The sequence below is a fragment of the Gorilla gorilla genome, chromosome 17 (genome assembly GCF_029281585.2).
Source record: "Gorilla gorilla gorilla isolate KB3781 chromosome 17, NHGRI_mGorGor1-v2.1_pri, whole genome shotgun sequence".
NCBI lineage: Eukaryota > Metazoa > Chordata > Mammalia > Primates > Hominidae > Gorilla > Gorilla gorilla.
The window spans coordinates 50943432-50967016 of NC_073241.2; the positions used below are offsets into that span (position 1 = coordinate 50943432).

General features: G+C 45.8%; 1 protein-coding gene and 1 non-coding gene across 5 annotated transcripts in view; both read right to left on the minus strand.

Moving 5' to 3' along the window:
* The window catches only part of ABHD3 (abhydrolase domain containing 3, phospholipase), a 64481-nt gene extending 51033 nt beyond the window's left edge, over positions 1–13448 (minus strand). For 2 of the 4 annotated variants that reach the window (XM_031003777.3, XM_055368627.2), the window contains exons 1-3: positions 12952–13254; positions 12029–12192; positions 10755–10937 (exon numbers count right to left, since the gene is read on the minus strand). In XM_031003777.3, the coding sequence (XP_030859637.1) occupies positions 10755–10937; positions 12029–12192; positions 12952–13113 (509 nt within the window). In that variant the 5' untranslated portion in view covers positions 13114–13254. Of the gene's footprint in view, positions 1–10754; positions 10938–12028; positions 12193–12951 lie in introns of all 4 variants that reach the window. The other 2 variants (XM_031003776.3, XM_055368628.2) reach the window with 2 other exon arrangements.
* A 6939-nt stretch (positions 13449–20387) lies between these two features.
* Positions 20388–20557, minus strand: LOC115931503 (small nucleolar RNA SNORA81). The gene has a single exon (XR_004067981.1). It is a non-coding gene; the product is annotated as a small nucleolar RNA SNORA81 (small nucleolar RNA).
* Between the last annotated feature and the right edge of the window lie 3028 nt (positions 20558–23585).

The following is a 23585-nucleotide window of genomic DNA, read 5'->3' on the forward strand; positions in this document are numbered from 1 at the left end:
GGTAATGGAGAACACTGAAAGTCAATTCATAATTCAGGAACCTCATTATCTCCCGTTTCAACTCTTTCCCTATAAAATCCATTATCTGAGTAGGAAACATGATTTATTTGCCTGTCATGTCTTGAATTTCCCTGATAAAACTGAGTCCCAATGATATCACAGGTATGCATTATCATATTAAGCAACAATCATGGGATTGGAAGAGCTAGATTTTTCCCAAGTTAAGAGCCTAAGGGCATCCAAGGGTATAAAATAGTAGTAAAGAAGGGTTTTCAGGAACTATCAACATTTCAAAAAGCCTCACAGAAATCATATGTTTATCTGTAATAAGCCTGTACATTCCAATCTTTTCTTTTCTTTTTTAAGATGGAGTTTTGCTCTTGTTGCCCAGGCTGGAATGCAATGGTGCAATCTCAGCTCACTGCAACCTCTGTCTCCCAGGTTCAAATGGTTCTTTTGCCTTAGCCTCCCAACTAGCTGGGATTACAGGCGTCCACCACCACACTCGGCTAATTTTTGTATTTTTAGTAGTGACGGGGTTTCACCATGTTGGCCAGGCTGGTCTCAAACTCCTGACCTCAGGTGATCCACCTGCCTCAGCCTCCCAAAGTGCTGGGATTATAGGCGTGAGCCACCGCACCCGGCCCTACATTTCAATCTTAACCCTGTCACACACCAGCTAATTTTGATCAAATTACTAACTTTTGTTAGTAATTTCTGCTTTTTGTTTGGTAAAATGGGGTTTATAATATGTATCTTGAACTGGATATATACTAAGTAGGATAACCTATATATAATGCCTGGCATGGGGCCTATCACGTGGCAGGCACTCAGCAAAGCTAAATTTAATTGTAACCAACCAAAGTGGCAATTCTGGTTATTTCTTGCTGATCATAAGTTCTAAGCAGCCCTATGAATTTTTTTAAAAAAGAATAGCAAGTTAATATTTAATTAATGCAGTTTATTTTTTAGGTATATTTCAAAACCAGTGGGCACAAGGGAAAAAGAGTCAAAGGTATCTTTAATGTGAGGAAGCTGAAAACGAATGATACAACCAGCATGGCTAATTCTTTCAGTGATCTTATTCTATTTTATTGCAATCGTTTCCCTTCCCTGCTTTAGCTGTGATCCTAAAATTTACTCAGCTGCTTTCTGATGTTCTCATATTTCATTTCACTCATTTGATTTCTAGCTGTGTCTCTTTGGTATTTTTGTAGATTTTGTCAATAAAACACCCAGTTGAACTGGCCCTATTTAATAAGCAAAGTGCTCTAAATTTATAGTGCTTGTAAGTAACAGTTGTTACTCCAGTGTCACAAGTCACTGCTGGAAACTATATTACCAAAAACAGACTCAGAGACATGGATTACAGGACAATGTCGATTCCAGCGGCCACTCTACCTTAGCAAGACATTTCCTTCCTTCTCTCTGTACTACTCTTTGGCTTGCCAGGCACACTGTTGTCTCTGGGCTCTCTTGGAATGGCATCTTCTTGGTATTAATAACAATAAGGCGTAGGCAGTAAGTATCTCATTTTAATCTGACCAGATTACAACAGTGGGGCTCTTTCCTAAGCCATACAATGGTCCTAATTCACTTCCTAAGGTTTCATAGCTAACACTTAACAAACTGTTTGCCATAGGCCCTGTACTAGTCAACATTCTTTATACACATTACACGCAATCCACACAACCCTGTGAGGTCTAGGTATTGTTACAGATGAGAAAACAGGTGCTGAGCAATGACATAATTTGTCTGTGGGTAGGCAGGTAGTGTATAACAGAGCTAGGATCTGAACCCAGGCAGATCCGACTCAAGAATCCACTTAACCACCTCACTTCACTGCCCAGCACTACCTAAGCTGTAACACTCAGGTCTCTTTTTCCAAAGAAGACGGGTGCTCTGAACACAGAGTACCCTTTGAGGGCATGCCAACTCTGATAAAAAGAGCTTTGTCCCTGAAGGTTTAATTGAGGTGCCATGTTGCAGTGGAACAGCTAACAATTAGTGCCCTAGAGAATGGGACCACTTGTCAGTCTCCACCATAACTTTTTCTGGAATACCAAGAAAGAAGCTAACCTCTTCATTCAGTGCTTTCTAACATGCATTACTCAATCTGGCTATTCTCACTAACCATCAGTTAACTGCCTTATTCCCAAAAGTTTAAAAACCAAATTATTTTAACAACAACAAAATGAGTTACTGAGAAAAAAATATTCTGGTGTTAATTTAAAATGATTTCTTATCTAAGACATTGCTTTTAGATGAGGGAAAGCGTGGTCAGAACTAACCCTTTTGTTTTGCTGTCTCGTTTTCCTTAGCTCAGCCTCTCTCATCTCTCCTCCCTCAGGAAGTCTGTAGCTAGACTCCCCACCCCTGTCCCCCACCAAGGCACCTCTAATGCTGCAGGAAAAGCTAAATTGCATCTAGAGCTATGATAACTTCAAATGACATTTACTTGCTACTTCCTCTACATAAACTATTCTCAGGATCACATTTTTTTAAAAAATTTATTTTTATTTTTTTTGAGACTAAGTCTCGCTCTGTCACCCAGGCTGTAGTGCAGTGGCACAATCTCGGCTCACTGCAACCTCTGCCTCCTGGGTTGCAGTGAGCCCCCCGAGTAGCTGGGATTATAGGTGGGGGCCACCATACCCGGCTAATTTTTGTATTTTTTAGTAGGGATGGGGTTTCACCACGTTGGTCAGGCTGGTCTCGAACTCCTGACGTCAAGCGATCTGCCTGCCTTGGCCTCCCAAAGTGCTGGGATTACAGGCGTGAGCCACTGTGCCCGGCCAGTACCACATTTAGAAGCAAATTTTAACAACTTTTAAATAATCTCCTACACTGAGTCTCTCAAGAATATAAATGATGAACGGTGACATCCTTGCTACCAGTTAGGTGGGCTCTGCAATGAAGAATAAGAGATCCTAATTCTGTCAAACCATACCAAAAAATTAGTTTTTTCTCTAAGTAGGAAATAAAGTAACAAGACAGTAAGAAATGTCTTAAAACACAAGTTTATAATCTTGCAAAAATCCCTCGAGTGATCCTTTTGCCCTCTTCTAACAACTGTCCTGTTTCTCTCCTTTCTCTGTCAAACTCATCGAGTGGGTGATCCATTCCTGCTCTGTCTACTGAGGTCATCTATCCAGCAGTTTGGCTTCCTTCCTCATCGCTCCACTGAGATCCTCTCATGTTTTGCTTTATTCATCCTCCTTCTCCTTTAAGTTGTATGTGACACTGCTGATCTACTCCTTCCCTCCATAAAATGACCCTTTTGGCTCTTCTGATATTTCTGAATCCCAGTACTGCCAATTCTTGACTACTCAGCGGCACGAGCTGCTAGTCACCTCCCAATATCCATCCTTCCCTTCTTCCTCAGCAACAGAACTCCCAATTTTAGTTGGTACATGGGTGTCCAAAATAAAGATATGATTTCCTTTTTTTTTTGAGATGGAGTCTCGCTCTTGTCACCCAGGCTGGAGTGCAATGGCGCAATCTCAACTCACTGCAACCTCCGCCTCCTGGGTTCAAGCGATTCTCCTGCCTCAGCCTCCCAAGTAGCTGGGATTACAGGCACCTGCCACCACACCCGGCTAAAGTTTTTGTATTTTTAGTAGAGATGGGGTTTCACCATGTTGGCCAGGCTGGTTTCGAACTCTTGTCCTCAAGTGATCCGCCTGCCTTAGCCTCCCAAAGTGCTGGGATTATAGGCGTGAGCCATCATGCATGGCCAAGATTTAATTTTCAAGCTTCCCTTGCAGCCAAGAGCGGGCCAATGTGATACAAGCAAAAGTGGTGTGCACAATTGCTGGGATGCATCTTTAAAGGAAGATGGTACTTTTCCTATTCCTGCTTTTTTTCTCCTTCTTGGGTGTTAGAATGCAGATGTGATGGCTACTGCTGAAGCATCCATGTTATGAAGCAACATATTAGGTTGGTGTAAAAGTAATTGGGGTTTTTGTCATTAAACATAATGGCAAATTACTTTTATTTTTGCCATTACTTTTAATGGCATTAAATTTGCCATTACTTTTAATGGCAAAAACCACAATTACTTTTGCACCAACCTAAGAATAAAAGCAGCTTAGGTTCCTGACACTGACATGTGCCATACAAGCTGTGATCTACCTTCTTAGATTTTTACATGAGAGAAATAAGTTTATACCGTCACTACTATTTTGAGTTTTTTGTCACTTACAGCCAATCCTGCTCCTTTCTGATGTACATTTCCCTGCTGCTGCTGCACAGTCTTTGCCACTTCGACTAGACTGTATGCTCTTTGGGAATAGGTTCTGATACTGTACTTTGCAGCCCCAAAATACTTATGACTGACCTAGATTTCAATGAACTTACAACTGTACAATTCTGGATGGGTCATTCTTGTTAATATTAGTTGGGGGTGGAATATAATGGTAAATGAAGGCTCTCGGTTTTATTTTTTTAAATTTTAAAATTTTTTCTTTTTTTCCCCCCTAGTAATAATGGCTCTCAATTTTAAAAAGTCAAAAGATGATTCAGATTTTGTTGGAGTTACTGTTTTTCTCCTTGTTTTTTTTTTTTTTTTTTTTTTTTTTTTGAGATGGAGTCTTGCTCTGTCACCCAGGCTGGAGTGCAGTGGCACGATCTCGGCTCACTACAAGCTCTGCCTCCCGGGTTCACAATATTCTCCTGCCTCAACCTCTCAAGTAGCTGGGACTACAGGCACCTGCCAACACGCCTGGCTAATTTTTTTAAAAAATATTTTTAGTAGAGACAGGGTTTCACCGTGTTAGCTAGGATGGTCTCGCTCTCCTGACCTCGTGATCCGCCTGCCTTGGCTTCCCAAAGTGCTGGGATTACAGGCGTGAGCCACCGCACCTGGCCTTTCTCCTTGTTTTTGTTGTAGTACTGGAAATCAATTCAGAAAACGGGAAAAGGATTTAAGAAAACAAGATATTATTAATGTACATAAAATAATACCTATTAGGCTATATTACTGGAGATTTTTTGGAATGAATGGTAAAGTTTCTAACTACTTTATCAATCATATAGGTATAAATTGTTAGAGAAAACTGCCTTTTCTCCAGCTTTCTGGTTTCCATGAAGAGGGCTTCTTTCTAAACATATTTCTGGTCTTTTATTATTATTATTGTTATTATTTCGTTTTGTTTTTTTTTTTTGGTAGAAATGGGGGGTCTCACTATATGGTCCAGGATGGTCTCAAACTTGGGCTCAAGCAATCCTCCTGCCTTAGCCTTCCAAAGTGCTGGGATTATAGGAATAACCCACTGCACCTGGCATTCCTGGCCTCTCTTACTTTATTTACCTTCCAGGAGGTGGTAGACATAACTGATTAATAAAATCTGAAAGAATTTATCTGGCTTAGCAACTTTCTCCTCTTGCAGGCAGGAACTATCCAAAAGAGTACATACTGCAATCCACCAGTGAAGATGGACAGGTTATCTTCATGTAGGCAGGCCAAACATTTCCCATCTCATTCTATTTACATTTTTTTTTTTTTTTTGAGCCAGAGTCTCACTCTGTCGCCCTGGCTGGAGTGCAGTGGTGCGATCTCGGATCACTGCAACCTCCACAACCTGGGTTCAAGTGATTCTTCTGCCTCAGCCTCCTGAGTAGCTGGGACTACAGGCACGCACCACCATACCTGGCTAATTTTTGTATTTTGGTAGAGAGGGGGTGTCACCATATTGGCCAGGCTGGTCTTGAACTCCTGACCTCGTGATCAGCCCACCTTGGACTCCCGAAGTGCTGGGATTATAGGCGTGAGCTACCGTGCCCAGCCTATTTATCCTTTTTTTAAAAAAAACTGAGACAGAGTCTCACTCTGTTGCCCAGGCTGGAGTGCAGTGGCATGATCTTGACTCACTGCAACCTCCACCTCCAGAGTTCAAGCGATTCTTCTGCCTCAGCCTCCCAAGTAGCTGGAATTACAGGCGCATGCCATGATGCCCGGCTAATTTTTTGTATTTTTAGTAGAAACAAGGTTTCGCCATGTTGGCCAGGCTGGTCTCAAACTCCTGACCTCAAGTGATCCACCCGCCTCGGCCTCCCAAGGTGCTGGGATTAGAGGCCAGAGCCACCATGCCTAGCCTCATTCTATTTACCTTTGACTTACATAGTAAAGCGTTTGCTCACAATTATCTTAAACAAACTTAAGCCTAGTTTCCATCCCATCCATCCTGAATTTTGAATTAGTGCACCTTAACAGAAAAGTACTTTGTTAGTTTTCAGGTAGAGGGGAAAAAAAACAATGGTTTAACATCAACAATAAACCATTATGTCTCCTTTGACCATACGCTGGGAGTTAGGTTCTCTCTAATGTCTAAATCATATCTCGTATCTCACCAGTAAATCATTGACAGTTCCCTGGTGACCTGACATAATTCATGACTCTCCCTAACCCTTCAACCTTTACACAATATAGTAACTGGGACAGGATGGCAAGTGCACCCTGCGCCTCAGGGATGTTCACACTGAAGATACTGAAACTCTCATCTATAGCAGACATGGCAACATCTATGTACTCCCACAAGGAAACTACATGTTTCTCTATCCCAAGAGGTAGATTTGCTTGTACTCATTCTTTTGAATTATAAAACATTTTCTTTTTTTTTTTTTGAGATGGAGTTTTGCTCTGTCGCCCAGCCTGGAGTGCAATGGTGCGATCTCAGCTCACTGCAACCTCCGCCTCCTGGGTTCAAGCGATTCTCCTGCCTCAGCCTCCCAAGTTGCTGGGATTACAGGCACCCGCCACCACGTCCAGCTAAGTTTTTGTAGTTTTAGTAGAGACGGGGTTTCACCATGTTGGCCAGGCTGGTCTTCAACTCCTGACCTGAGGGGATCTGCCCACGTCGGCCTCCCAAAATGCTGGGCTTACAGGCTTGAGCCACTGCACCCGGCCTATAAAACATTTTCTACCCTGGCCAGGGAATAGAAGATGAGGGAAGGAAGACATAAACATTTTCTTTTTCTTCTTTTTTTAAGACAGAGTCTTGCTCTGTCACCCAAGCTGGAGTGCAGTACCTCACTGCAACCTCCGTCTCCCGGGTTCAACCATCTCGGCCCACTGCAACCTCTGCCTCCCAGGTTCAAGCAGTTCTTCTGCCTCAGCCTCCCAAGTAGCTGGGATCACAGGTGTCCACCACCACACCCAGCTAATTTTTCTCTGTATTTTTAGTGTACATGGGGTTTCGCCATGTGGGCCAGGCTGGTCTTGAACTCCTGACCTCAGGTGATCCACCCGCCTTGGCCTCCCAGACTGCTGGGATTACAGGCATCAGCCACAGTGCCTGGCTGACATAAACATTTTCTAAAGACCCACTTTGTGCAGGGCACCCAACCAAGTACTTTACACTTATTTTTTTTGAGATGGAGCCTTGCTTTGTCTCCTAGACTGGAGTGTAGTGGCACGATCTCAGCTCACTGCAACCTCCACTACCCAAGTTCAAGCGATTCTCGTGTCTTAGATTCCTGAGTAGCTGGGATTACAGGCGCACACCACTATGCCTGGTTAACGGGGTTTCACCATGTTGACCAGGCTGGTTTTGAACTCCTAACCTCAAGTGATCCACCCACCTCAGCCTCCCAAAGTGTTGGGATTACAGGCATGGGCCACCACACCTGGCCTACTTTACACATTCTAACTAAACCCTGTGAAGTAGATGAGAACGCTGTGATGAGGGAAGTTAAATTAACTGGCCAGGGTCCCTTAGAAAGTGGCAGTTCCAACATTTGAATCCAGCTTGATTCCAAAGCCCAAGTACATTCCGTCATATTACACAGCTTTTCACAAACCCTGTTATCTGCTAGATCCCATGCTACAGTACCAATGACTTAGATCATTTTGGTACCTAAAGACTCAACTCAGCCTTGCGCCAAACTTCCAGATCTATTTTTATTCTTAGTGGTCTTTAAAACTACCTGGCTTTCTGTGGTAGGTTGCAAAAATATTTTGAAGCTCTTCCTATCAAGAGGCAGAGTCTATTTCCCTACACTTTGACTCTGGGCTGATCATGTGACTTGCTTTGACCAGCAGCACTGTGGGAGTTCTCAGCCTGGGCCTCAAGAGGCCCTGCAGCTTCTGCTTTTGTAATTGTGTGTGTGTGTGTGTGTGTGTGTGTGTGTGTGTGTGTGTGTGTGTGTGTGTGTGTGTGTGTGTGTGAGTGAGATAGAGTTTCGCTCTTGTTGCCCAGGCTGGAGTGCAATTGCGCAATCTTGGCTTACTGCAACCTCCGCCTCCTGGGTTTAAGCGATTCTCCCTCAGCCTCCCGAGTAGCTGGGATTACAGGCACGTGCCGCCATGCCTAGCTAATTTTTGTATTTTTAGTACAGATGGGGTTTCACTATGTTGGCCAGGCTAGTCTCGAACTCCTGACCTTGTGATCCGCACGCCTCAGCCTGTGGATGAGTGCTGGGATTACAGGCGTGAGCCACTGCACCCGGCGAAAATCTGGCAACCTTTATAAGCAATGGACAAAAGGTATGTGCACTGGCAACTCCAGAGCTTATAAGACTCAGTCCTCGAGTTTCAACCACATTGTTTTTGTTTATTTAGTTTTTTGAGACAGAGTCTCGCTCTGTCGCCCAGGCTGGAGTGCAGTGGCGCCATCTTGGCTCACTGCAACCTCTGCCTCCCAGGTTCAAGCAATTCTCCTGCCTCAGCCTCCCGAATAACTGGGATTACAGGCATGTGCCACCACAGCTGTCTAATTTTTTTGTATTTTTAGTAGAAACAGGGTTTCACCATGTTGGTCAGGCTGGTCTCGAACTCCTGACCTTGTGATCTGTCCGCCTTGACCTCCCAAAGTGCTGGGATTACAGGCGTGAGCCACTGTACCTGGCCCAAATTTTTTTATTTTTATTTTTTTTTAAGACGGAGTTTTGCTCTTATTGCCCAGGCTGGAGTGCAATGGCACAATCTTGGCTCACTGCACCCTCTGCCTCCCAGGTTCAAGCAATTCTCCTGCCTCAGCCTCCTGAGTAGCTGGGATTACAGGTGCCCGCCATCACACCTGGCTAATTTTTGTATTTTTTAGTACAGACAAGGTTTCACCATGTTGGCCAAGTTGGTCTTGAACTCCTGACCTCAAGTGATCCACCTGCCTCGGCCTCCCAAAGTGCTGTTATTACAGGCGTGAGCCACTGCACCTGGCCCACATTGTTTTTAAAAGCAGTTCTAAGTCTTGAGAGACAGCTCAGGCCAAATCTAGAAGCAGTAATTTAAATATGTACAAAAGGCAAAAGACTTTCTGAGCATGACTAAGTTTTAGCCAAAAAAAAAAAAAAATGGAACCAGGCTGGGAGCATTAACTCACGCCTGTAAGAGACTGCAGTGAACCATGATCATGCTACTGCGCTCCATGCTGGGCAACAGAGCCAGATTTGGCCTCAAAAAAAAAAAGGGAACCAAGCCTCACATCTAACTGTATGGTGCTTAAACATGGAATAATGATGAATTCCTGCTACTGCTAAGCAAATTTCTTGAATATAATTCTCGAACATCATAGTTCTTGAGAGAATGTTACTTCATGGACAAAATAGGCTATTATTTATAAAAGATCAGAATTAACTTGTTAAAATTAAGTTAGCTATCATGGAATTTTCCCCTTTACATCAAACATCAAAATGTTCTTCTTTCCTTTTTTTTTTTTTTTTTTCTTTTTGCCCAAGGTGTCGCTCTGTCATCCAGGCTGGAGTCCAGTGGCACGATCATGGTTCACTACAGTCTCTACCTCCTGGGCTCAAATGATAGTCCTACCTCAGCCTTGTCAGTAGCTGGAACTATAGGTGCATGCCACCATGCCCGGCTAATTTTTGTAGACTAGGTCTTACCACGTTGCCCAGGCTGGTCTCGAACTCCTGGGCTCAAGCAATCCACTGGCTTTACGCCTTCCAAAGTGCTGGGATTACAGGCATGAGCCACTGTGACCAGCCTAAAATTATTTTTTTAAGGTAAACTTACCATCAGCTTTTCACACAAGTGTTTCAAGTTTAACAAAAGATACAACTCTACTTTAAATACAACTCACAGAGTGTTCCATCACAATAATTATCAGCTAAAAAAAAAAAAAGCTGAGGCACAAAAAAGCAGTACCTTTTATAATGACTCTAAGATTCTAGAGCTGAACTTGAAACTCAAAGTTGGTAATCACTTGCAAAAAATTAAATTGTACCTGGTGACTGAGCTTAATAATGGTTACCCAGAAAAGCTGTGGCATCAACAACTGGAGACTAGCCAAGTACACCTGCAAACTCAGGTGGTCAGAAGAGGCAGAGATTACCTTTGATAAATAGGGACGACCTACAAGCTGATTCCGACTATTTTTTGCACTTGGGAGCTGAGCCAGGGTGACAAGATTAGTGAATCCAGGCCCCAGAATGTGGCATGACGGCCACTGTGTACTCTCTCAGGGGTTTGTAATTGCTGTTCTCCCTCCATAACACACACTCCACTGGGGTGGGGATGGGGGGAAGGGCTCAGTCAATGCTCAGATGATTCTAATTTCATTCATTAATTCAGCCTAAATCTGCAGGGTGTCTACTATGCTAAGTGACATTTCTTGTGAGATGATTCAGTTGTGCATCTTCCTGAAAAAAAAGAGGAAAAAAAGAATGCAGAGAAAAATAATAATTTAAGGGACTGCTTTTCTATGCAAGAAGTACTAAGTATTTCTGAAACAAACATGTAGATATATTTGTACTTCATTTGGAATGGATCAAGTGAAAAAAAAGAAATCTTTTACTGGTACCTGTATCCTAATTCTTCACTAAGATGGATCATATGAAGGATATATGACTCTTTGCTTGTTCCAGTGAGGCCAGGCAACAATAAGATAGTAGGTCTGGTGCTGGCATCCATATAACACGTACTGTTATCATTATCAAACCAGTCCAGTGAAATCTGTCCTCCATCTGCAGTTTTAATAAGTTCACTGAAAGGAATAATTCAGAAGACATTACTATTTACATGTTTTAAGTCATGTCTTAATTTTGTTTTAATTCTAAACACATGACATTATTTGGTCATCGAAAAATAACATTTTTCCAGCATTCACGAACACACACCCGTATCTCGATCTACATATCATTTTCTTTCATTAGAAGGATTTTATGAAGATTAGTACCATCAAGTATTTCCAGCAACCTCCGTACAAGGTCGTATATAAAAATGAACTGCTAATTATTAAGATAAATGAATACTTACTCATTACTCTAAAACACCCAGCATTTAACCCTTGTTTGATTGAGGTCACTCAACTAACGCGACAGGGAAGTCTGAGTACAGTAAAATACTGATCTAATCTCTGACCACTGCTCTAGCTCTTTGGACTCAATAATGCAGTCTCCTTGTATAGTATACTTCAAGATTTTCTTCTGAAATAATTTAAATTATTTCTCACATAGTATTCATGAACTTACAGAATTTTCCCAAACAAACAGTGCAAGTTCCAGGCAACAAAATAAACTCCAGAAGGATAGATGACTAAGGGAAATTAATAACAGGCACCATTTAAATCTGGTTCCTGATAAATCCTGGACCGTATCTTTAACACATCAAGAGCTATTATCATCAAGATCCCATTTGCCTGTCAATAGGAAGTCATTTTACACCAATAAATCGCCCAAAACCCAAATTAAGTGGCATCCTTCTCACCCCACCCCCACCCCCAGTATCTGCTACATATCAATGAATGAATGCAGATCATCAAAAGATCTGGGTTTCTGACAGATGTATGACAAACTGCGAGACAGTAATCCCCAAACACTTCTCTCATCCTAAAAATAAACCATTTACATCAGGTTGGCGGTTAGGGCGGGGGCCAGGAGGCAAATACCTGCAGCTGGGGTATTTTCCTGCAGCTGGGGGTGGAGCCGGGGACATACCTTCCATTTTCATTCCCTCTTTCTGTTCTATATACTTCCTAAAGCAGAGATTCTATTAACCAAGAACTGGGAATAAGCAAGCAAGCAAACAAACAACCTGTGATTTTGCAGAAATGACTGAAAACGGAAATTCACTTACTTCCTGTACTGCACCGGGGGCTTCGAAGTGATGAAAGGTCTAAGCAGGGTCTGTCCTCGACCCTCCCAGCACCAAACCGTCGGGTAGTACGTTTCTGTAACCACGGGACAGTGGTCTTGAAGGAAGCGGCTGAAACTCTCACCCCCCGTCACTAACTGGGGTTTCTGAAGGGAAAAGCAGTATCAGAGAAGGGCCCAGAGCAAAGTTTCTGCCAACCGTAAACCAGAAACCGGCAAAGACTTGTCGCTCGCGCGCGCGCTCCCTCCGATTACAACTCTTTCTGGAAGGCTGACGCAAAAAATTCACAGTCACAGAAGACTGAAACCGGGGTTTCGCCAATGCCCCGAGGGGAAGGCGAGAATCGCGATAAGGGAGTTTGTTTGTTTGTTTTTAACTCCGCCTCCCGGGTTCTGGGGATTCTCCTGCCTCAGCCTCCCGAGTAGCTGGGATTGCAGGCGTCCGCCACCACGCCCGGCTAATTTTTTGTAATTTTAACGGGGTTTCACCATTTTGGTCAGGCTGGTCTCGAACTCTTGACCTCAGGTGATCCACCCTCCTCGGGCTCCCAAAGTGCTGAGATTACAGGCGTGAGCCACCGTGCCCTGCCCGGAGTCATTTTCAAAAGCGCCACGGCGTTCCCGAGTGCGCCGCCGGCTTCGCGATCGGTGACCGGGCAGCGCCGTAGCGCAGAGGTCAGCAGGGTTCAGGCTGCGCTCCGAGGACCACCCGGCCGGGACCCCCGGGGGCGGGCGAACGGGCGGGGGCTGTTGGCTTTCCCGCGCGCGCAGGGGGCGGCCGCTCGGGAGCAGCTCGCCGCCTATCCCAGGGGCTGCCGACCACCCCTGGCCGCGCAGCCTCGCGCCGCGCCCGCTACCCTCGCTCCCGGCCCGGCAGCCCGCGGCCCTGCGCCACCCCCGGCTCACCTTGGCAATGCTGCTCAGGTAGTAGCAGGCATAAGCGACGCTGAAGCCCAGGATAAGGGATAAGCCCACCCCCGAGCCGAAGAACCCCACCCGGACTTGGTGTTCCAGGTAGAGGGAGAGCTCCCGGGACAACATCCGCAGGTCCATGGCCAGGCGCTGCATGGCCCCCGGAGCGCGGCGCGCGGGTCCTGCGGCGGGAGGAGAGCCGGCTGGCGAGCAGGCGAGAGCGGACGCGACGCCGCTGCCTACCCCCGACCACAGTGTCTCCTGCCGGGCGGAGCGCGGCTTCCGACCACGGGCGGGGCGGAGCGGCCCAGGGAGGCGTAGCCCGAGGCTCCAACGCCGCCCGCTCCGCCCCGGCTTCCTGGAGCCGCCCCCACTGCCAGCCACTCAGGAACCTTCCAGAAGCGCGGTTCCAAGACCGGCCACCGGGAGGGCGGGCGGACTGGGTTCTCCCAGCTAGGTCGCAGTGGGCGATGGGGATCCCCAAGGGTGGGCGGAGAGCTGACGGATCGGCAGCGCTGGTTAAGGCCCCGCACCTGCAGCCCCAGTGACCTTGAACGATTCCGCTCTGCGGCGGGTGTCCCTAAACTAGCGGTTTAGGGTGTCAGGTAAGTGTGCCTTGCATTCAAAGATTTGGGGAGTTAATGCCAAAGATATGTTAGCAGGTAAGAATCCCACATCCTCTAGACGTTTGCGTTGGTCCTCTAGACTATGCAAAGAGAAAAAATATTCTATGAGCATTCAACAGTGAGGACATCATACTCGACTCTGAATCACTCTGTGAATCTTTTTAGTTGCTAAGTGTCACTTAAATGAGAAGTGGTCTCTGAAAATAAGTGAAAAGGTCAAGAATAGCAACTGGGATTCAATTATTAAAAGCCTATTTGTGGTTCATTAATGCTTTGAATTTAGAGACTTATGGAAATTCACACCGATTACCTAATGTACAGACAAGAAACCATTTATGAAGTAGGGTCTCCTAGGCTTATTTATGGCAATATGATAAATCAGGATACTTATGGGTATCTGAAATGGTTAGAAGATTTAATAGCCTATGCCTACTCTTATGAACTCCTTCCTCAGAGAGATAGGGAGAATGGCAAGACTTAAACAGACGAAAGAAGGGAAAGTGCTGTCTAGATTATGAAAAATGCCACAGGATTGTAAATTAATGATGTAATTTAGATGGAGACATGAGACGGGCCAGAAGTGAGCAATTTATTTGGCTCCGATTTGGTCATTGCAACTTGGTGGTTGGCTGCAGCACCCAAAATAATTCAATTACCTTTACTGAGCCTGTTTTTTTCTTGTTTTAATAATCTGTAGCGTAACAATTTCTACTTTATAGAGTTCCCGAGAGGACAAAATAGTGTATATACTGGACTCCCCGTGAGCGGAAGTAATTTTCATGCTCTGGCCTTCACACCTGAGCACACATAGCAAACGTGAATGCATATGCTGGTTGCCATACTTGAAACTTCATAGCATTCTTCATAACCCCTGCACCAGCCGTCTGCACTACCTACCAATAAATGCATGCGTATTTCAGTTTAAGTTTGTTCTGTTTTATTTTGTTTTGTTTTTTGAGACAGAGTTTTGCTCTTGTTGCCCAGGCTGGAGTGCAATGGTGAGATCTCGGGTCACTGCAACCTCCACCTCCCGGGTTCACGCGATTCTCCTGCCTCAGCCTCCCGAGTACCTGGGATTACAGGCATGCACCACCACACCCAGCTAATCTTGTATTTTCAGTAGAGACAGGGTTTCACCATGTTGACCAGGCTGGTCTCGAACTCCTGATCCACCCGCCTCGGCCTCCCAAAGTGCTGGTGAGAGGTGACAATGTGCTAGCAGCCCTCGCTCGCTCTCGGCACCTCCTCAGGCCAGGGCATCCACTCTGGCCGTGTTTGAGGAGCCCTTCAGCCTGCCGCTGCACTGTGGGAGCCCCTCTCTGGGCTGGCTGAGGCCGGAGCCAGCTCCCTCTGCTTGCAGGGAGGTGTGGAGAGAGAGGCGTGGGTGGGAACCGGGGCTGCTGTGCCCTGCGATCGCGGGCCAGCGGGAGTTCCGGGTGGGTGTGGGCTCGGCAGGCCCTGCACTCTGAGCGCCGGCTGGCACCGCCGGCCCTGGCCAGTGAGGGGCTTAGCACCCAGACCAGCAGCTGTGGAGGGTGCCCCGGGTCCACCAGCAGTGCCAGCCCGCCAGCGCTGCACTGGAATTCTTGCTGGGCCTCAGCTGCCTCCCCACGGGGCAGGGCTCCGGACCTGCAGCCCGCCATGCCTGAGCCACGCCCCCCGCCCTACTGTGGCCTCCTGCGGGGCCGAGCCTCCCCCACCAGCGCTGCCCCCTGCTCTGCCAAGCCGGGTTCCATCCACTGCCCAAGGGCTGAGGAGTGTGAGGCTGACGGGGCAGTACTGGTGGGCAGCTGCGGCTCCCCTGTGGGATCCACTAGGTGAAGCCAGCTGGGCTCCTGAGTCTAGTGGGGACTTGGAGAACCTTTATGTCTAGCTAAGGGATTGTAAATACACCAATCAGCACTCAGTGTCTAGCTCAAGGTTTGTAAATGCACCAATCAGCACTCTGTATCTAGCTAATCTGGTGGTGACTTGGAGAATCTTTATGTCTAGCTAAGGGATTGTAAATACACCAGTCAGCACTCTGTGTCTAGCTCAAGGTTTGTAAACACACCAATCAGCACCCTGTGTCTAGCTCAAGGTTTGTAAATGCACCAATCAGTGCTCTGTGGGGACTTGGAGAAATTTTGTGTCTAGCTCAGGGATTGTAAATGTACCAATCACCACCCTGTCAAAATGGACCAATCAGCTCTCTGTAAAACAGACCAGTCAGCTCTCTGTAAAATGGGCCAATCAGCAGGATGTGGGTGGGGCCAGATAAGAAAATAAAAGCAGGCTGCCCGAGCCAGCAGAGGCAACCCACTGGGGTCGCCTTCCATGTTGTGGAAGGCTTGTTCTTTTGCTCTTTGCAGTGAATCTTGCTGCTGCTCATTCTTTGGGTCAGTGCTGTCTTTATGAGCTGTAAGACTCACTATAAAGGTCTGCAGCTTACCTCCTGAGCCAGGAAGACCACGAACCCACCAGAAGGAAGAAACTCCAGACTCACCCAAACATCAGAAGGAACCAACTCTGGACGCGCCACTTTTAAGAACTGTAACAACACTCACTGCGAGGGTCCGCGGCTTCATACTTGAAGTCAGTGAGACCAAGAACCCACTGATTCCGGACACACTGGGATTACAGGCATGAGCCACTGTGCCTGGCCCAGTTTAAGTTTAAAGTGAAAGTATTATCGAATGAAATGTTTGTCTGAGCTTGGGCATTATAACAAAATACCATAGGCTAGGTGACTTAAACATACATTGATTTCTCACTGTTCTAGAGGCTGGAAGTTTGAGATCAGGGTACCGATGTGGTTGGGTTTTGGTGAGGGCCCTCTTTTACCTTGCAGATGGCTTCTCAGGAAGCTCTGATGTCTCTTCCTCTTCTTTTACGGGCACCAATTCCATCATAGGTACCCTGTCCTCATTATCTCGCCTAAACCTAACTACATCCCAAAGGCTGTGCCTCCTAATACCATCACCTTGAGGGGCTAGGGCTCCAACATATGAAGGTGGAGGCGGGGGATACAAACATTGATGCCTATAATATTTTATGGCCATCATGATGTGTAGAAAATGTACTGACCTAGCAGTAAAAAACAGCCCTGAACTTATCCACCAAACTTAACTTAGGCAAATCATTTACTCTTTGGGGGCCTCAGTTCCTTGTCTGTAAAATGAGATGATTGAGATGGAGGTTGTCCAAGTTTATTTCCTGTTAGAAAAACATTCGCCATCTTTCTTTAGAACTACTATTTTGGCTGGGCGTAGTGGCTCACGCCTGTAATCCCAGCACTTTGGGAGGCCGATGCAGTTGAATCACTTGAGGTCAGGAGTTCGAGACCAGCTTGACCAACATGGAGAAACCGCATCTCTACTAAAAATACAAGAAAATTAGCTGGGCGTGGTGGTGGGTGCTTGTAATCCCAGCTACTCAGGAGGCCGAGACACGAGAATTGCTTGAACCTGGGAAGGTGGAGGTTCCAGTGAGCCAAGAGCATGCCACTGCACTCCAGCCTGGGCGACAGAGGGAAACTCTGTCTCAAAAAAACCAAAAAACCAAGTAACTATTATTCCCAATTTATACATGAGAAAATGAGAGCTCAGAAAGTTTAATTCATTCATTCAATCAGTGTCTTCTTGGGTGATTACAGGGCACTGAGGATCCAATCATAATAATACTTAGAGTCTAGTGTGGCAACAGAGGAGTAAGCAGTTACATTACAAAAAGTGTGGTGTCTGGGGATGGTTCCAGATGCAGCAGGTACACAGGGTTCTTAGTAGCAAACAGCAAAAGTCAATTTGGGCTTACCATACGCAGAAAGGAAATTTATTACAATGGTATTTGATAGCTGATGAAACTCCAGAAGGGCCAGAGAACAAGGCTTAGAAGTTGGGAACAATGCCTTTAAAAGTCATGGCGAGGCCGGGCGCGGTGGCTCACGCCTGTAATCCCGCACTTTGGGAGGCCGAGGCGGGTGGATCACGAGGTCAGGAGATCGAGACAATCCTGGCTAACACGGTGAAACCCCGTCTCTGCTAAAAATACAAAAAAAATTAGCCGGGCGCGGTGGCGGGTGCCTGTGGTATCAGCTACTCAGGAGGCTGAGGCAGGAGAATGGCCTGAACCCAGGAGGTGGAGCTTGCAGTGAGCCCAGATAACGCCACTGCACTATGGCCTGGGTGAAATAGCGAGACTCTGTCTCAAAAAAAAAAAAAAAAAAAAAAAAGTCATGGTGCTGGTCCTGTGATGACAATACTCCTGCTCTCTCTTGGCTACACTGCATGGTTTTTGGCATCCAGACCAGCTACGCTGGGCACAAGGCTGTGTTCTAAATCCCTGACACTGTTGCCTCTGGAAACAGGGTGTTACCACTTCTGCCCCCTCACTACAGTGGATTATCCCTGCTTCTTAATTTCACTGTATCCTTATTTATTCAAAGTCTGTTGTGAATGGAACTGACTGGTGCAGTCTAGGTTGTATCTCACCTTCCTCCCAGCTGTGGAGGTAGGAAAACAAATATCTGGCATTTTCAGTGTCTGTGGGGGGACATGCATGCTGCTTCATTTGTTGAAAAGTCCCCAAACACAGATGAAGGTTCAGATGCTGGGCAGTCAAAAAGAATGCAAATGTTTACCTCAAGCATGTAATGGAGCAACTTAGCCACATCCAACAGCCTAGGGAAGATCAGAAAAGACTACCTGACAGAGATGTGAGCAAAGACCTAGATAAGAAGAGATGAAGGTGAAGAGTTTGTATTGAACTGCATGTGCAAGGGTCTGAAGATAGAAGCAAATATCAAGTGAAATAAGTCCATAGCAAATGAGTGGGGTTTGAACCAAAGACTGGGTGGTTCCAAAACCTGTTTTGGGAATTACAATGCTACATTACAAAATATTACCTTCGTGATGAAGAAACAAAGAAAATGAAATCATTGCTTCAAAATTTTTTAAGACACTTGCTTAGAATATGCTTATGTTTTTAATTTTTGTAAACTAATGAAATTCTTTTTTTTTTTTTTTTTTTTTGAGATGGAATCTCTCTCTGTCGCCCAGGCTGGAGTGCAGTGGTGTGGTCTTCGCACACTGCAACCTCCGCCTTAGCCTCCCGAGTTAACTGGGATTACAGGCATGCACCATCACGCCCAGCTAATTTTTGTATTTTTTGTAGAGACGATTTCACCATATTGGCCGGGCTGGTCTGGAAATCCTGACCTGAAGTGATCCGCCAGCCTGAGCCTTCCAGAGTTCTGGGATTACAGGCGTGAGCCACTGCACCTGGCCTTGAAATACTTTATTGGATAAATACAATACTAAACAAAATTCATTCAAATACTTTCCCCAAAAAATCAATTTTTGCCCAGGTGCGGTAGCTCACACCTCTGATTCCAGCACTTTGGGACGCCAAGTTGGGAGGATTGCTTTAGTCTAGGAGTTTGAGACCAGCCTGGGCAATATACTGAGACCTCATTTCTACAAAAAATTTAAAAATTAGCCAGGTGTGGCAGTGCATGCCTGTAGTCCCAGCTACGTGGGAGGCTTAGGTGGGAGGATCGTTTGAGCCCAGGAGTTCAAGACTGCAGTGAGGGATATTCACACCACTACACTCCAGCTTGGGTGACAGAGTGAGACCCTGTCTCAAATATATAAGGCCTTTCTATTCAGGCCAATGACAAACACAAAAAAGATAGATATGCTAGTTTAACATAATTGACTGATTTTTTTTTTTTTTTGAGACAGAGTCTCTGTCACCAGGCTGGAGTGCAGTGGCGCGATCTTGGCTCACTGCAACCTCTGGCTACCTGGTTCAAGCGATTCTCCTGCCTCAGCCTCCCAAGTAGCTGGGATTACAGGCATGTGCCACCATACCCAGATAATTTTTGTATTTTTAGTAGAGACAGGGTTTCGCCATGTTGGCCAGGCTGGTCTTGAACTCCTGACCTCAGGTGATCCACCTGCCTCGGCCTCCCAAAGTGCTGGGATTACAGGCGTGAGCCACTGCACTTGGCCTAATTGGCTGATTTTATACAGCACTTACATCTTTTAGTCCACAAGTATATTATTAAATGATAGAGAATACCTAATACTACCATTTCTACAGAACTAGGAAATAAATTTCTAAGAAAGATTTTCCAGACCCCACCATTTATTTATTTATTTATTTTTATTTTTATTTTTTGAAATGGAGTCTCACTCTGTCACAAAGGCTGGAGTGCAGTAGTGCAGTCTTGGCTCACTGCAACCTTTGTCTCCGGGTTCAAGCAATTCTCCTGTCTCAGTCTCCTGAGTAGTTGGGATTACAGGTGCCTGCCACTACGCCCAGCTAATCTTTTTGTATTTTTAGTAGAGATGAGTTTCACCATATTGGCCAGGCTGGTCTTGAACTCCTGACCTCAAATCATGCACCCACCTCGACCTCCCAAAGTGCTGGGATTACAGACATGAGCCACTGCGCCCAGCCAGACCCTATCTTTTATATCCACCCCAGCAATCTAACTCTAAAGAGGATAAAGCCGATGACTTTCCTCACAAGAGCTCATGACTTGTGTCACTTTGGTATCATAATCTTTCTTTCTTTTTCTTTTTTTGACAAGGTCTTGCTCTGTCACTCAGGCTGGCATGCCGTGGTGTGATTACGGCTTACTGCAGCCTCGACCTCCCAGGCTCAAGTCATCCTCCTGCCTCAGCCTCCCAAGTAGCTGGGACCACAGGCCCATGCCACCATGTCTGGCTAAGTTTTTTCTTTTTTATAGAGACGGGGTCTCTCTGTGTTGCCCAGGCTGGTCTCGAACTCCTGGGCTCAAGCAGTCCTCCTGCCTTGCCCTCCCAAAGTGCTGGGATTACACGTGTGAGCCACTGCGCCTGGCCTCACCCTAGTCTTTATAATCCAATGCTGTTACGTTTATTCTTCTGTGTACTCTGCTAGCATTATCACAAAAAACAAGATATGGTCCTAGTTTCTGCGATTTTAGCACAGTGCTTATACAGGAAGTTGTTTATTTTTAAAAATCTTGATCAAGTCTGTACCTGAAACAACAGACCTAAAGCAGCACAGTTGACCTTTATAGGTTGGTATAAAATGCTCATCAAGCTCTTTGTCATTTTTTTTCTAATTCTATTTGTATTTCAAAGGAGAAATCAGAATGGCACAGAGAATGTGTGGTAGGCAGACCCTAAGGAGACCCCCAGTGATCTCTGCCTCCTGGTGCCCTTCTGCTGGAGTGTGTATAGGACCTGTGATTCATTTCCAACCAATACGATAGAGATAGCAAAGGTAATGGGATGTCAACACTCCTGTGATTATACGATGTTATATAAGACTCCTTAGCAGACTGGAGCTAGACTGTCCTTTCAGCCTTGAGAAAGCAGCCATGTGAACTGCCCCAGAGAAAGCCACATAGCAGTGAACTGTAGGCAGCCTCTGGGATCTATGGGTGGCCTCCAGCAGACAACTGCAAAAAACACTGGTGACCTGAGTCCTGCAACTGCAAGGAAATGAATTCTGCCAACAACCTGAATGAGTGTGGAAGGAGATTCTTTCCCAGTCAAATCTCCAGATGAAAATACAGCATGGTCAATGTTTTAACTTCAGCCTTGTGAGCCCCTGATCAGAGGACCCAGTTAAGTTGTACCTGGACCTGTGACCCATGGGAACTGCTAGATAAGAAATGTGTTGTTTGAAGCTGCTAAGTTGGTGGTAATTTGTTGTGCAGCAATAGAAACCTAATAGAGAATATAAAAGGGTCCTACAAAATCATTTAAAGATTAATAAATATTAGTGGCTCATTTTTTTGCCCACCAATGTATCTATTATAGGAATATTTTATATTTATTATTATTATTTTTTGAGATAGGGTCTTGCTCTGTCACCCAGACTGGGGTGCAATGGTCTGAACACCTCTTACTGCAGCCCTGAATCAGTCTTGGGGTCAAGCAATCCTCCCCACTCAGCCTCCTGAGTAGCTGGGACTACAGGTGTGCATTACCATGCCCAGCTTATTTTTTTGTTTTTGTTTTTGTTTTCATAGAGACAGGGTCTCGCTATGTTGCCCTGACTGGTCTTGAACTCCTGGCCTTAAACAATCCCCCCATCTCAGACTCCCAAAGTGCTGGGATTACAACCCTGAGCCACCAAGCCCATCTGGAATATGTTTAATAAATTAAAGATCTCTGGGCCAGGCGCAGTGGCTCACGCCTGTAATCCCAGCACTCTGGGAGGCCGAGACAGGTGGATCATGAGGTCAGGCATTCAAGACCAGCCTCGCCAAGATGCCAAAACCCTGTCTCTACTAAAAATACAAAAAAAAATTAGCTGGGCATGGTGGCACGCGCCTGTAATCCCAGCTACTCGGGAGGATGAGGCAGGAGAATTGCTTGAACCCAGGTGGCAGAGGTTGCAGTGAGCTGAGATTGCACCACTGCACTCCAGCCTGGGCGACAAAGCAAGACTCTGTCTCAAAAAAAAAAAAAAAAAAAAAAAAAGCTTAATTAAGACAAGTTCTCATTATGTTGAACTCCTGAGCTCAAGTAATCCTGCCACCTTGGCCTCCCAAAATGCTAGGAGTACAGGCATGAGTTACCATGCCTGCACCCCTCTCCTTTTTTTTTTTTTTGTATTTTTAGTAGAGGTGGGGTTTCACCATGTTGGCCAGGCTGGTCTTGAACTCCTGACCTCAAGTGATCCACCCTCCTCGGCCTCCCAAAGTGCTGGGATGACAGGTGTGAGCCACCACACCTGGCCCCATTTTCCATTTCTTAAATTACACGGGAAATTCATTAAGTCACATTCCTTACAGGATGAAATTTGGAGAAAATTTTTAATAGGAGCACAAACAGCTATAATGCAGGCTCGTTTGCAGCTGTGGCCTTGCCCAGTGTAACAAGATGTTAAGTAGTGCTTTCCCTCCTTCTCTGGAATTGGTGAATGCAGTTCATATCCATGCACAGAGGAGTCAAGTACCAAAAGCTGTGGATCTACACAGATCTCCAGGGTTTAGTAAGAAATGTCTGAGCTGGCCAAATCACCCAAAGCCATCACTCTAGGTGCCTCCTCCTCCTCCCTGCCTACGTAACAGACCAGAGAGGAAGAGATTAGCAGAGTTTTGAATTGTTGGACTGGGAGTTTCATTGCAAATGTCCTCTTTGCAGAAAGTGCACAAATGCTAGATCTCTTGGTGGTGAATACGTGAGTTTCATGCTGGGAGTAGGGAGGATAGGGCATGGGGAACAGGTAGTGTGAAATAGGTGGATCTACAGACCTCTACACTGCATAATTTCTGAAAGACCCACTCCTGCTCAGTATATTTTAATTAGCTTCCCCATCTCTGTCTCCACAGTTTCTTTCTTCTCCAGGAGTCTCCTTCTCCAGGGTCCATGGGAGTTAGTCTCAATGTTGGCCTTTCAGTGCACTACAACTCTCTTGCATAGTATCCTCCCATGCTGAATCTGGGTTGGCCTTGTGATCTGCTTTACCAATAAAGGGAGTTGGAAATGACACTGAAATTTCTGAAACTAGTCTTGTGGTTTCCAAATTGGCCTTCCACAACATGCACTCTAGGGAAACCAACTGCCATGTAAGAAGTCCTACTACTCTGGAACCAGCATGCTGTGAGGCTGCTCATATTGAAATACCTGATGAGGAGCTTTCTGCTCCATCAGCTGCTACTGGAGAGGAAAAATAGCTCTGTGTCCTCATTATCTCAATTTTGGTAGCCTAAAAGACAAGATGATGAGAATTGCAGAGCTTTGGCCCTAGCTCATGAAAAGGCAGTAAATTGGGGGGGATCACCATGGAGGATCATGGCAGGCAGGAGACAGGACTAGATTGCAGCTCCCACTTGGACAGCAGTGTGTGGAGTCTCGCTTCGTGAACTTTTGCTTTAGACCTACTCCAGGAATAAATCAGAAAGTTGAGAGAACCCACAAACCGTCTGGAGAAAGTGGATTGCTCCTGTAGGACCCGGGAGACACTCCAAATACTGTGCTGGTATCCACAGCTGAGAGACCCACAGATGGCTCATAT